General features: G+C 37.2%; 1 protein-coding gene across 1 annotated transcript in view; it reads right to left on the reverse strand.

Annotated features, from left to right (window-relative positions):
- macrod2 (mono-ADP ribosylhydrolase 2) overlaps positions 1-14,228 on the reverse strand; it is a 470,949-nt gene that overhangs the window by 45,588 nt on the left and 411,133 nt on the right. Inside the window, exon 9 of the mRNA XM_008430201.2 lies at positions 594-672. Within this exon, the coding sequence (XP_008428423.1) occupies positions 594-672 (79 nt within the window). The remainder of the gene's footprint in view (positions 1-593; positions 673-14,228) is intronic.

Here is a 14,228-nt window from a genome sequence, read left to right on the forward strand (position 1 = left end):
AGTGAATCGAGAGAGGGGCAGAAAAGAGAGTGGGAGTAGGAGATAATGGATGTTTGTTTATTCCACACGTAGAGCTGTGGAGCAGTAACCAGGGATGATATGTTGCTATGCATACGTATCCCTGAATGTTTTCAGCTCTTGCTGGGAGAAATCCAAGTCATTATTACACTGAAATGAATCTGCCATTTACATCCCACTAAGATATTTAAAACTGTAGAACAGATCAGTCTGCAGATAAACTGAAAGAGACGTCAACTATTCTAATCGCATTAAAGCAATGCGTGGTGAACTTGGCATTTGATTTGACAACTTTCCGCACAGATTTTCTCGCCATTTCATGCTTTCACGTTTAAAGATGTCACTCAAGTCTGACAGGTCTTTAAACCATTTTCTCCAGGGAATAAACAACATAGATTGCAAATTCTCTTTATCGCTATAGTGACTAATAGCGAGAGATATCTCATACTTTCTAAATAGTATACTGCCATGGTAACAAGTAATCATTTCCTTAATTTGTTTTGCTCAAAGACAAAAAGCAGGTAAAGATAGCAAAACAAAGCAAAATGCTGTCCTTGGGAAGTAAACGTCCATACCTTGAAAGATGATGGCCATTTTCTTCTTGTAAATGGTAAAATCAGTCTCGAGGAAGACACAAAAAATGACTCGTGTGATCTGCAAAGAATAAGAACAGGAAGACGAATGTGTGATTAGTGAAAACAGACTAAAACATCTTTTTCTTGTTAATTATACAGCAGAAGACTGTACAAACCCAGACAATATAAAAACATGCAGTATTTAAGAGCATAATAAAAACATCTCTCATAAGACACCAAAGCAGTTTACTAACACGTAATGAATCTGAATTGGAGTCTTAAATTAATAATGATTATAAAGCCATAATTTAAATGTTGAAAATTAAAATAGATTTGACAGACTATTTTTCATCGTTCAAATTTTTTATTTATTTATTTTTATTAAAAGTGGCTTAGGAAAGCTGTGTAAAATGAAGACTAAAATTTATCAAAACAGTAGGGGCTTTGAACAAATAAGTCAAGCTAAATAACAATTTCAAGTATAGTCGGCACATTTCTTATCTGGGTATGGGTTTTTAGAAGGTACTGTAAGAAGCGGTAACACTTTATTTGAAGGGGGGTGAATAAGACATGACACTGTCATAAACATGACATAACACCTGTCATGAACATGAATAAGCCTTCATGAATATTTATGACTGTTGTCATAAAGCGTCATTCTGTAAATTATGACACTTTTAATACAAAGTTGACTTTATTCAAAATGTCTTTGTTATGACAACTTGACATTAACCAAAAAATCATTACTGATATAAATTTGTTATAAAAGTATTACTGATTGCACTTTAAAAATTAGGTAACTTATTAAAGGTAAAATTTAAACATAACACCTGTCATAACATGACATAACACCTGTCATGACACCTTTTAGGTGCGCACTATAAGACGCACCTAAAAACCTTCAATTTCCTCAAAAGCCAACAGTGCGCCTTATATATGGACCAATATTGAGCCACAACAGGTCTAGCAACTACGGTAAGCAGCCGCCGACTTCATTTTCCCCGTAGAAGAAGCGCGCAGTGCATGCTGGGATAGTTGTTAGAACGCTGGTTTGTAATCTATTAATAAAGTTTGACTGACCTATCTACCTACCGACCATCTAGAATCAGGTCGTCAGCAGGTCATTTAGCACCACGTTCTCCAGAAACATGCTGTGCGCAAACGGAGAAGGGTGACCATCCTCCAGCCACGCCCCGGCCCAGTCGCGGAAGGCTCTCCTCGCCGACTCCGTTTAGTGCAGCTCCATCTAGTGGATGCATAACGCAACTCCAGTCTCTACTGTAGCGTCTATTTTATGCACCTTATAATCCGGTGCGCCTTACAGTGCGGAAAATACGGCATACAGTGTTGAGCCCTCCTTTTTTTATTTCTTCACTTTGTGCAATGCACCAGAAAAACTAACCTCCCCAGTATGACGCCACCACCATGTTTGAAACTTAGTACAGCATTCTTTCTTACCTTACATACAAACACTTGTCTCCTCACTGGACTCAAATAGCTCAATCTTTACCTCTTTTTCTCCACAACAGATTTTGCCCATTCATGAGGGCAGCTTAAAGGTTAAATTGAAAGTGGGTTTTCACAATTCACCTGTAGCATCTAGAAGCCTAAGAAATTATCTTAAATGTTTCTTTAAATGTAGATAATTTGCATACCATTATATGTTACCGAACACTCAAATCACATAAACTTAGCCTCATCACACACCAGTACTGTGGGGGCATTAGGAAAAAGGGTTTTGTTTGTTCACTAAATAGATAAAACAACAGTCCAGCACTTCTAAACTGCTTACTGAAGACATCTTACATGTAGATTTGATATTAGGCAAAGACTTTATGATTACAAATTAAAATATAATAACATCGAGCAATTGTACTTGTTTAGTGATTTTAAATTTGATTACCGTTTCCTTTTCTACCCCTTGGGAAATAAAAACTCCTAAGCTAAATTGAAAAAGTTGAAATGTTTTAATCAGAGGCCTCATCTACATGGGCATATGGAAGAAAATCAAACACATAAATCAAGTTAAAAAAAAGTAACAAATTTAGCAAAAAAAATGCTAATTTTTTGTTTGTAAAAATGAATTAATAAAATGCTACTACAGTATAAAGATTTCGAGGAGCCAGTTACCCCCACCACTTACACGCACACAGTGACAGTGGGGCTAAAAGCAGACACACAGGCAGCTCTTTAGACTGCAGTGAAAGAGGTCACCTCTTTCACTTTCACCCGTCTCCGTTGCATGTGTAGGCATCAGTCAGACAGAAGCATTAAACACCAGGCATCTCATCATTGCTTGCCTGAATAATGGTGATTTTACACAACAGCCATAGTATCTGCACACCATCGTCCTACACACAGTGCAATGATACTTCAAGAAAAAAAAAAAACGGAACTAAAAGCCTCATTCCCAACACTGCTTGACACTTGGGGCAACATCAAAGAGGCACCAGACTGGTGCTTATACACTTACAGTACACCCATTAATACTTTATGATGGGGATTTTGAGTAAATGTTAGAAATTGTATTCAGGACATTTTTCTTTTTGCTGGTTGTCTTGATGGGGATTTGCTTGCAGTCTGTAGACTTACTCTCCCCACCTTACAACCTTAATAGGAAATGAAAGAAAGCTTCAAGCCTTTTTATAAAGGAATGGACTCGCTGACGAAAAAAACAACAACTATAATGCACCGAGACAGGGCACACCACTGGGTACTAGGATTCCAAACAACAGCAGCTCCCTGGGAATTTCTATCAGTTATATGGCACTTTGTTCGAAAAGCGGCCACCAGCTGTGATACGGGATGAAGCATGGCTTGATGTTTTGCATCAGACAGAAAGATCAGTGTGTGGAGATATGCGTACACACAGTCTGATGTCAGTTATCTTTACGCTATGGTGTTTTTAATGCTGTTAATACTCCGAGCTGAGTGAGATCTTGCTCATCCATGTCATGTATATTTTCCCACTTTCCTGTATTCCCCATGTCCCTGAAGCAGCATGTGAAATTGCATTGTATTCTGCACAAGACTCGGGCAAGTTCTTTTATTCCACCGATCAGGAACACATTGAATGGACTTTGACATACATCAACCAGACCAAATCACACACAAAAAGAAGAAAGCAGAAATGTGGGCGTAGAACACTGACATTCTGTTTGTATCCAAACAAATATTGTTAGCTGAGAATTCGTAGGAGTCCAAAATGAATCAGGCAGAACAGAGAGGTGATTCTGTGCCAGCATAAACTTACCTTTTCCCCTGGTGTGCATAAAGTGTTGTGTAGTCAAATAAAATAAGTCTAAAAGACATAAGGGACATTTTTGATCTTACACACTTTGAAATGTTCACATTGTATTGATTCACAATCACTCGATTCATCTTGTATTCCTGAGGTGTTTTAATAATGGTTTGCAAAAGTAAAAAAAAAAAAAAAAATGTGGACAAATACAACACACTTTTAACTTAATCTTTTATCACATTATAATCGCAGACCTAGATGCATTTTACATGGACTTTATGTAATGGACAAACATGAAGCAGCATGTAGCTGTCAAGTCAAGTGAAGTCGATGAAGACAGTTTTTAAAAGTGTAAGAAATCGCTAGTGCAGCCTGCCAAAAGATATGTAGTGGAATCAGCAAACATGCAGAAGAAATTGCTTTGTTCAGAGAAGATCAAAATTGAACTTTTAGGTCGACATGAAAAACATGATTAATCCCAACCGGTTTAACAGCGTCTCCCTGTCCAGACATGTAAGCTGGTCAAAGTTGATCGAGGTACTGTAAATTCAGCACAATCCCAGGAGCTCCAAAATACTTTAGATTGAGAGAGAAGTTTGTCTTCCAGGAGGAATGTTTAGGATCCACAGCGGACATTCAGAGCTACCACGGATTGATTTGAATAAAAACATATTCCTGTGTTAGAGTAGCCCAGTCAAATGATGTCTATAGAGTAGAAAGTGCACGCAACAACCTTTATCTCAGGTCTTTGACTTTACAGTAGAGGTCCGATATTTGGTCTGGAGCTGCAAAGTGTGTGCATGTTGACTGTGCACCCTGCAGTTTCCAAGGTTGAACAAGTTAATGGAAGACTAATTGGAAAGCTGGGATCACTGCATGCCAACCTATCCAGTCATTAGTCATTCCTGATTGGAGGGGTTTTGTCAAAGGGGAAGCACAAATAATAGGATCCCTTGATGTCACCAAAGGAGAGATGGATTAATTGACAAAAAACGTGCTCTGTACTATTCAGTGTGAAAATGGTTCTGACCAGTCATTTTATGAGAAAGTACTGAAAATTCAGCCAAATCAGAATCAGAAAAAAATAAAGTTAGTAATATATATTTCATTTTCTCTGTTTTGCGGAAGGTTGTGTTTTTATTTTTTTTTTAAAAGTTTAATTTCCTTGTCATTGTGCACAAGGTTATGGTAATAACATACACAAGAAGTCACGCATACCAACAAAACCAAAAAAAAAAAAAGACAGAAAACATTTAAACGAGCAATTTCCCACTAATGTGTGGGAACATGAGACAAATTCCAGTTATTAAAGTCACAATCAACAATATAGTTCAGCAATATTTTACTTGCACATTTTACCTTTAGGTATGCTAATTTGTTGTGCAGACATTAGTGTAGCTGCTCTGTTGAAAGATTTTTAATAAGGTAGAGTTAAAGATCTGATCTGAATTGTTTCATCTACTATAATTAATTTAAAGCATACGGCTCATGCTTGAGCTGCAAATATATGACAAGATGAGGCTAATTAAGATGATAACGACATTGGTTCAACCTGTGCATCTCAGCTAATTTGCAAGTAAATGACATAAAATAAGTGATAACTCTCAGTTTGTGGTGATAACAATCAGCAAACAACTACACGCATGTGCCAATACTCCTTTTTCTTGTTTCATTTAAAAATATGCATACATTTAGGAACTTGTGTGTTTGTGGCTCATCATTCTTGCGCGTGGCTCACCAGGTGCTGTACGCTCCTGCTGGCTGGCTAACAGATGAGCTGTCATTGCTGGCCACCCATGCCCATAATTACAATGGGGGCACTCAAAGAAGAACCCAAAGCACAAGCTTAGCACATGCATTTGTTTTCTTTTTTTCTTCTACTTTCATGTCCTTCTTGACTCTGTCACAAACAATAATAGGAACACGTTGGACTAGCAGGGCTGTTCCAGCTGGAGCCCAAACCCACGGGAGATCCCTATCTGTGCTGCACCGCCTTGTTACTGAGGCGCAGCTGATGCAGGGACCTACACAGCATGGCTGCATCCAGATGGACAGCAGCATCAGGATTCTGATATAAAATAGCAGGCTGTCACTGGCTAAAAGCATTTCTGCTTTTGTTTCATTCACTTGCATTCTCTACTCTGGGGAGTGAACGCCAACAGAAACTATATGGCAACCTAGTATACTGAATCTATTTTAGTGGCTCAGCAAATATAAAATTATGTAAAAATATATTTTTTCCTAACTAATTATGTATATATAACAAATGTGATTGCTGTGTCAGACATTACGAACTGAAGAGCAAATTCCATGTAATATGCATGTACTGAATGAGTGTGAACCTAAGGTGGTGCAACCTCACTGCCTTGGAAGTGAACGCAAAGTCAGGTCTGTAAAATAAATTGACTTCATGGAGGAAATCTTTCTTCACTGACACTTTAATAAGGAAAGTGCAAATATTGTACTGTTTATTGTTAAAAAGGAAGAATTAATTAAATAACTTTTGTGATGAGAAATAATAAACCCCAAAGTCTTGCATTGTGATTGTCACTGTTTGCACTACTTGTTTTCCCATTATCATCGGTGAAGATCAATATATTTTAAATAATAGTAATGATGGACTGGTGACTGGACAGGTTGTACCTCTCGCCCCTGCAAGAATAAACATGTTAGATAATGGATTGATGGATTTATATTTTAAAATATAATCACTCGCAAATATTATGTGCTGCTTAAAAGTACAATTGAAGTCCTCATGGTATCTAGTAGTGGTATAACAGGACATCAAAAATCATGGTTCAGTACATATATTGGTTTTAAAGTTATGGTTTAGTATGTTTTTTATGTGCCTTATAAAAAAAAAAGAAACTTTTTTTTAAATATATATTTTTCTATTTCTGAAATTAATTTGATCTTATTACATTTTAAAACTTAAAAAAGTGGATGGTATAAAAGTGATTGAAGACTTTTTTCAATGAATAAGGCAGTACAATAACAGTTGAAAATGATCAATGTCAATATTTAAAAGTGTTTAAATGAGGTTATGTCCATTTTGGGCTCCTATTTAGAAAATCCCCTGTCATCAACAAAGACTGATGAGAACCTGCATCTTAAACAATTTAGCAGTTTAGGCTTACTGGATGCTACAAGTAGCCATTTGTTTGTGTCCATGTTTTTAGTGCATACTAAACTGGAAATTCAGTGCAGCAATAAAGCAAATAGTAGAGGTAAAACAGCTGCAAAAAACTATTTATAGCTCTGTGAATATGATATATTTCATTACTTAAGATGGATTAGACGATTCTGGGAAATTTGTCTTGAGCTGGGAATATTTTCTCATAAAGCGCAGCCTCCTAGCTGCATCGTCAAGGCTATTACCAGTGAGGACTCATCTTCTTTGTTGTCAGAAGCACTAGATTGGATAGAGGGTTCATTGTGTGGCAGGTGGACCGAATCCAGGTTTTATTACTGATGTAATTACACACAGCTGCGCCCCTTTAACCGGTCTACAGGCACAGAACTTGTAGCTTGGAAAAAAAAAAAAAAAAACTCAGTTTGGGTTTGGTATACAAAGTCAAAGCTGTGAAAACACTCCAGCACACTGATATCCTCAGATCATTTATGACCATAAGAGCACAGCTTCTTGGTTTGCGATCTGCTGCTTCAAATATACTTGTCACAGTGACATCCCCCGTGTCCTCTCCTGTTACCAAAAGTAGAGATTAGGCCAGCAGCAGAGCTGACAGCAGCAGCAGCAGCCAGGAACTGGCACCCAGTACTGAGGTGAACCTGTGAGCAGCCGCTTCATTTGACTTTGATTGACCTCTCTGCTGAGAGAGCTGCAGTTCCACCTGCAGCAAGCTGGAGAATTATCATTTCAAAGAAGTGCCCAGAAAAGGTTATCCCTTTGAACAAAACGCCTCCATACATACATCAAAGGACAAGCTTGACACTGCTCTTTGCGAAGGCTTGGTTACGACCAAAAGCCCGAGGGAAAGAGCTGAGCTAAAGTTCTTACCTCTCAGAGCTAAAAACCGGTCAGCTTTAGAGGCACTCCCTTTTACGGTAGGAGCAAGAGTATAATCAGTGGATGCAGTTTAATTTTGAAAAACAAATTATGGTAAATGCTTATGAGCACAATTCTGCATGAGTGCTTGGCATTTTGTGACAAAATAAAAGTGATAAAACTCTGGCGAGCCGCCTGGTTATTTCATCATAGTGTGAAAAAAATAAGACGTTTCGTCAGGAAAATGCTGTATTGCTCGATATGGAAAAGACCATAAGATAATGTATCAGCAATTTGTATGTTAATTCAACAGATCCTGCGTGAGCTTCAAATATACTACACATTAGAGCTGAACAAATAGATCCAACTGTATTATTCGGGTTTTGCTGCTGCATGGGACTGGAAAATTGGAGTGCAGCATGCTTGGGGCATCTAGTGTTTTAGCTCACATTTTCAAAAATTGTTCTCTCAAACTGAAAGAGACAGCATTTGACTTTTACAGGCTTTGAGCCATTCCTGCCAACTCCCTCTGCAAGCAACAGACGCGCTTTGTTATTGACTATAAGAAGAAAAAGGCAGGTTTTCAGAGGAACAATCTCACAAATTCTACCACGCATTTATTCTTATGTATAATGACCTTCAGTTATTATTTTTCATAAAAAAGGTCAGTTTTTAAATTTTGAATTTAGGTTTTTCAGAATTAAAAAAAGTACAAAAGTCATTTGCTTAGACAAATTAGGCAATGAAAACTACAATTACATGAAAAAAAAAAGTTCTTTACAATATATTCCTCCAAAAACATGTTCAATAAATACTAGAGATAGTCAGAGAAATTGCGGGTAATGATCTAACTTCTGGACAGCCACTGATTGAAAAGATATTCTATGGTTGAAGTGTTGGGTTAAACTGTTCATATGCAAATACAATTAAAGGTTTACCTTAATGTTTGGCTTAAAAACAAAAATACTAAGCCCTTATTTTGCATTCCGTCAGAGAAATGTATCAGATCTTTTCTGTGAGAGATGCGGAGGCAGAAACTCCACAACTCCTCCTTAAATAATTTAGTTATTGGATACCTGTGGAGCAACAACAATGAAAAAAAATCTGTCTTCAAAAATAGAGAGAAATCAACTTTGTTTTCAGAGAAATGCAAAGCTTTGTTTACAGAAAGATATCTTATTTTGTTTGCATGATCATAAATGAGTTTTACATAGAATACACATGTTGAAGATAGTAGTCCATTTGATCCGGAAATCTGAATTAAAATATCTGCAGATACGGATAGTCTACAAACGTGACAAGTCTTCCCTTTCACTCTCTGCCCTTCTTCCTGTCCATTTACTGCTGAATAAAGGCCAGTAGTGCCACAAAAACCTCAATCCAACAATTTCCAGTCATAAGGCAGAATGCACTGCCAGATCTTATGAATATCCCCTTCACAACATGTTTTGCTTGCTATTCTCTCCATCATTTTTCTCATAAATTTCTAGCACCTAAAAAGTTACTTCAAAGGAGTAGCTGGCTTTTGACATATATACCTCGCTCCAAGTTCCCATGATGACCACAAAACAGTCGGTGTTACATGACAAGGTGAAGGGCTGGCACTTCATATTGATGTGTCTGACTTTGTGTCAACTCATCTGCTAGGAAGGTTATCTTCGTCAGCTGTCAAGTCCATAAAGTCTTCCTTATTTTTCAGTCTCTCTGAATGTTCAGTCCCCAGGAGCTGGTCAGTAGGAGTCAACCTTGACCTCCCTGTTGGAGTCTTTGCTTCTACAGACTTCCTGAAGACTGCCTGGCACATATTGATGAGGTCATAATACAAACCATTTTCTTATAAGATGTGGTTTTCCCATGTAAGGCTATTGATGGTCAGGAGGTCAATAAAGCACATGTGTGAGCCGTTTTCTTCTTTTCCCATACATTACTATCTGTGGTTTTTTTCTGCTCAACATCCACTGAACAACATCAAGGTCATAGCCAATCTAATGATGAAAAGAGCGTATTGTCACCTAGATTTGGCTCTGACCCTCTGGACAGACACAATTTTAAATCGATTAAAAACAGTGAAAGAAGCAAAAACCACGCTAGAACCCTCAGCAAGACAAAACAAAAGAATTGCCACAAAAAGTTGCAAAAAAGCAGGTTTGCCGCAAATAATTTGGAGTTTCATTCCACGTGGAAATCACCCGCTCCTATTAACAAGAGGAGATCCACTGTAACATGATCAAAAGCCTCAACATTTCTTGTTACTGTGATATTTCTACAATCTTTATTCACCATGGATGAATAAAATATCAATAAAGTGAAAACCCTAGGACTACTGTAAAAACTAGTGTTTTGACCATTTTTAAAATTACTTTAGTCATTTTAAAAAATGTTTAACACTGCTAAACTATATTACTGCCATGATTGCTATGAATAAAGCTTTTACACTATCATGACATCCTGTAAATATCACTAAACTCAAATTTACCCCATATACCCCAAGTGTATGTTTAATATATTGTATATTGAATTGTGCAGCTGTGCACTTTACTGTAGTTGCTAAGTGCACCAGTACAAAAAAGGTCAGTTTGGAGCCCCGGTGGTGCAGCAACACCAGGAGAAACATAATTAACAAAGCATTAAATACGGCTTTATTATTATTATTTTTTTAAATAGGGAAACAGACATCTTTTGGTTTGCAGATCAATCATTTTAGCACATGTCTCAGAGTAGCTCTTTGGCATGGTCAGCTTCTCCTTTTTAGCAGCATGTTTGCTCACTGCTAGATCTGGCTGGTTCTGAGGCGGTGTCCTTGGAGAAAATATGTGCAGTGGTCCAGCCAGGTTCTCTCCACTTTGTGTATTATACAAAAGCTGGCAGATGAATGGAAATTCAATCACATCTCCTGGTGGGAAAAAATTCCCCGAGCTGCATCTGAGCTCTGTTGCGACTGCCATGAACAGCACAAAGACTACACTGACCAGGGAGAAACACAAAGGAGGCACTGCTGATCTTCAGTTTGTCTAACAAACATATCCATATTTCTACAGGAGTGTAGATGGGCTACTCCAGCTCTCATTCTGTCTTGCTGCATTCTTATTAACAGTTCTCTCAGGCTTTATAACCCAGTCGGATGCTAATGTAGATGGGTGAGACGGTGTGTGGGCTGCATTCTCCCATGCTGCAAAGAAATGCTAATAATTTTGCCTCTCTGTGGCTTTTTCCACATGTGGTGTTTTTTCACCCCCTAATGTGGATTTTAATGTCACAAGGTCAGGAAGAACACTAATTTGAAAGTGCTTTATTTCCTCTGCACTTTCTTCTAGAAAAAGCTATTACTTGAGTTATGACTTTCATAACAAGGCACATTTATGATGATAACACAACGTTCAGTAGAATCTGATTTTCAGTGAGAAGTATTTGCTGCAGAGATAAAACATAAAACATCTCAATGTAATGCCAAACTCCTGTATGTATGTCAGAAGGACCTTCGTTACATTTCAGCAACTTAAAGGGTAACATAAATGGAAACCGTGAAAAAACTTCATCAAACCGAAAAATGTATATGAACATTTTTTACTGTGAAAAGGTTATTCTTTTACTTTAAAATGCCAGGACAGCCAACGAGAGGCTCTGGCAGATTTACACAGTGCCGAGTGGAACATGGGATGAATGTAACTGATCCTGAAAGCAATACCATATGGCCGTGTGGGCGACATCAAAAAGAAAAGCAGGTCTGATGGCCGAGGTGCCGTCTGATACAACTTACAAAGTGGAATTAAGCTCCAATCTGGGTTTCGTCAAATGAAAGAGGAAAATTTACAATCTCTGCTTCAGTAGGAGTTTGGAGGCAGTGAACATATCAATAAAGACTGCCTGGAAGAAAATAACTTTCATAAGAGGAGGAATCAAATTAGATCCCCACACGTTTTATAAGAAACAAATAATCAGATCATATAAAACACAGGAGAATATTAACATCTGTTAAAATCCAGTAATCACCACTGTCTTGAATAGCAAGAAGCAGCAACATACATTGAAAAACAACTTGTACAATTTTATACTCACGCACTTAACCATCACAGATAAATAATGGTGTACGTAATTAAGGATGCACCACTTAGACATTTGTGGCTCTGTTAGCTGTACAAGCTGTACCTGTGGATTTTACCAAAACATTTTGACAATGTTGATATTTTAAACTGTTTTTAGAATCTACCATTAAGTATTAGAGTGATTAGTGCAGCCTGCATTGCATTTTTGCAATGCAAGTTAGTAAACAGAAAATCTCATCCAAGGCATTTTTCATTCAAAACATCCATAATTTATATTGCTGTAGTTCCTTCAGAGTTGGCTTTGTTTGGTCATATTTTCTCAGAATTCAAGAAGTGAGGTTGCAAGGAAATGTAGAACGGTCCAGGAAAAGAAGAAGCTCTTTGCTGTGTTTTTCTCCCAGACTTTGGTAAATGGAGCTGAAGCACTCTTCCTCATTTACTGTAAGTGCTCTCACTGTGTGTCTAGTACCAAGGAGGAGGACAGAGTGCACTGATTATGACAAAGGACTGAATCTAATCAATAAAATGCTAGTTGCAGGGGACCAAAGTGCCACACTTGAAGTGACTTTATTTGCTTTATCTATGCTTTACCTTTGATCTTATTGGGAATGCAGGAGTTCCCACTCACACTTGTTTCACACTCATGAAAACAACAACAACAAAAAAAACATGAAAATGTATGGTTTTGGTGATTCAGGTCAAAATCCTGTCCTACATTGAACCGTAATTGATAATTTGGTTGATATCCATTAAATGGTTCCAAACAAGGCTTAAGTCACTAAAATTCGATAAAGGACCAAAATGTATTTAAACACAACGTAGGGACCATTTTTTGTCAGCAATGTTTCTGGTAACTGATTTCTGTTGTCATATAAATTAAATATACGCTGCTCTTTTATCAGAGCTGGGAAGCAATTTAACTTGCTTTGATTTTAGAGAGGGTCTGTAATTTCGCATTTGAATTACTGGAAACAAATGAAAATTTAAAAGCTTCGTCAAATTCTAAACACAATAAAGAACATTACTTAATATGCCATTTCTAATTTTAAAAGCAATGCATGGCAGTGAGTACAACAAGCATTATACTCACAAAAGGCACATTTTGTTGTGTCCTAGCTAGTGTGTAGCCACATTAGGCACAAACATTGAGCAATTATTTTGACAGTTAACATTTCACATGAGCAGTGCACTCAGGCTCCACTTGCAAAACAGCATCATAGATATTCACTGTGGTTCATTGCTCAGCTCATTCTGATTGCTTTTCATGTTATTAGCTCAGCGTAGCTTCTACTTTCATGATTTCCTGGAGTAACCCACCAATTCAGAAGTTCAGCTAAACCTAAAGGGCACAGAAGGCAGGGAACGCTGGCCCTTTGAAGAATTTAAAACATAGCCTCACTGTTCATGATTAGCTTTGATTGGTCAAGGCCATCACTGAACATTTGATAAGTAGTGCTTTTAATTGGATGAGATTTGCAGCTTCTGTGCTCCGTCCAGTGATATTTTGGTTAAATTCTTTGGTGCTGATAGTATGTGTCAAAAAAATAGGAAATTTTATTGTGGAAAGATCTTCCACATTATAATCTGAGAGAAAAATTTATATATTGGATGTATTATTTTAGTTTTGTCCAAATTAGCAATACCTTAAAATGTGAACATTTTTACTAAATACGACTGCTACTTACTTACTTCTGCTGCTCAATAGTTAAAATCAAATTTTAATTTGATCAATGTTTTTTTTCCTGATTGGAGGAAACATTAACATTTTTAAGTGGCCTGCCATAATACCAACTTGAATTATAGAATCTATGGATGAAACTAAAGATTAGTGCGATAAGTACTCTTAAAATGTCTAAAACGTATAACTAGAAACATCCTCAGAGCTGGTCAGAAATCATAAGGGTTTGATTGTTGTAATGCCAATAAAGATGTTTCCATCGATCTATTGAGGAGTATAAATAATTTAATGTAATTTCATACAAAAAGTAAACAAGTAAAAAAGTATTATTTTTTTCAACAATAATAATTCTCTTATATTGTTTTATTACATTTTAAGAAATGTCTCTTATTTTCTATGAGAAAAAGACTTCTTGGTTGAGCACAAACAATTTTAAATGCCAATCTGCCAGTCGTGTAAGATCCAAGCATACTTTTGATGACTACAGTGCATGACAACAATTTATAATTGTGTTTGCTTTGAACAAAATCCAGAACTATGAAAGCCTCCCAAACTAATCTCTGAATGAATATGGAAAGATTGCAGTCATAGCACTGCAGTGGGAAAAGGGTGGATTCCGGGTTTTCTCTGGTCGGCTCGATCTGCATGGTTTGTCTCAGAGTAATAC

Source organism: Poecilia reticulata, linkage group LG15 (genome assembly GCF_000633615.1).
Source record: "Poecilia reticulata strain Guanapo linkage group LG15, Guppy_female_1.0+MT, whole genome shotgun sequence".
Classification (NCBI taxonomy): domain Eukaryota; kingdom Metazoa; phylum Chordata; class Actinopteri; order Cyprinodontiformes; family Poeciliidae; genus Poecilia; species Poecilia reticulata.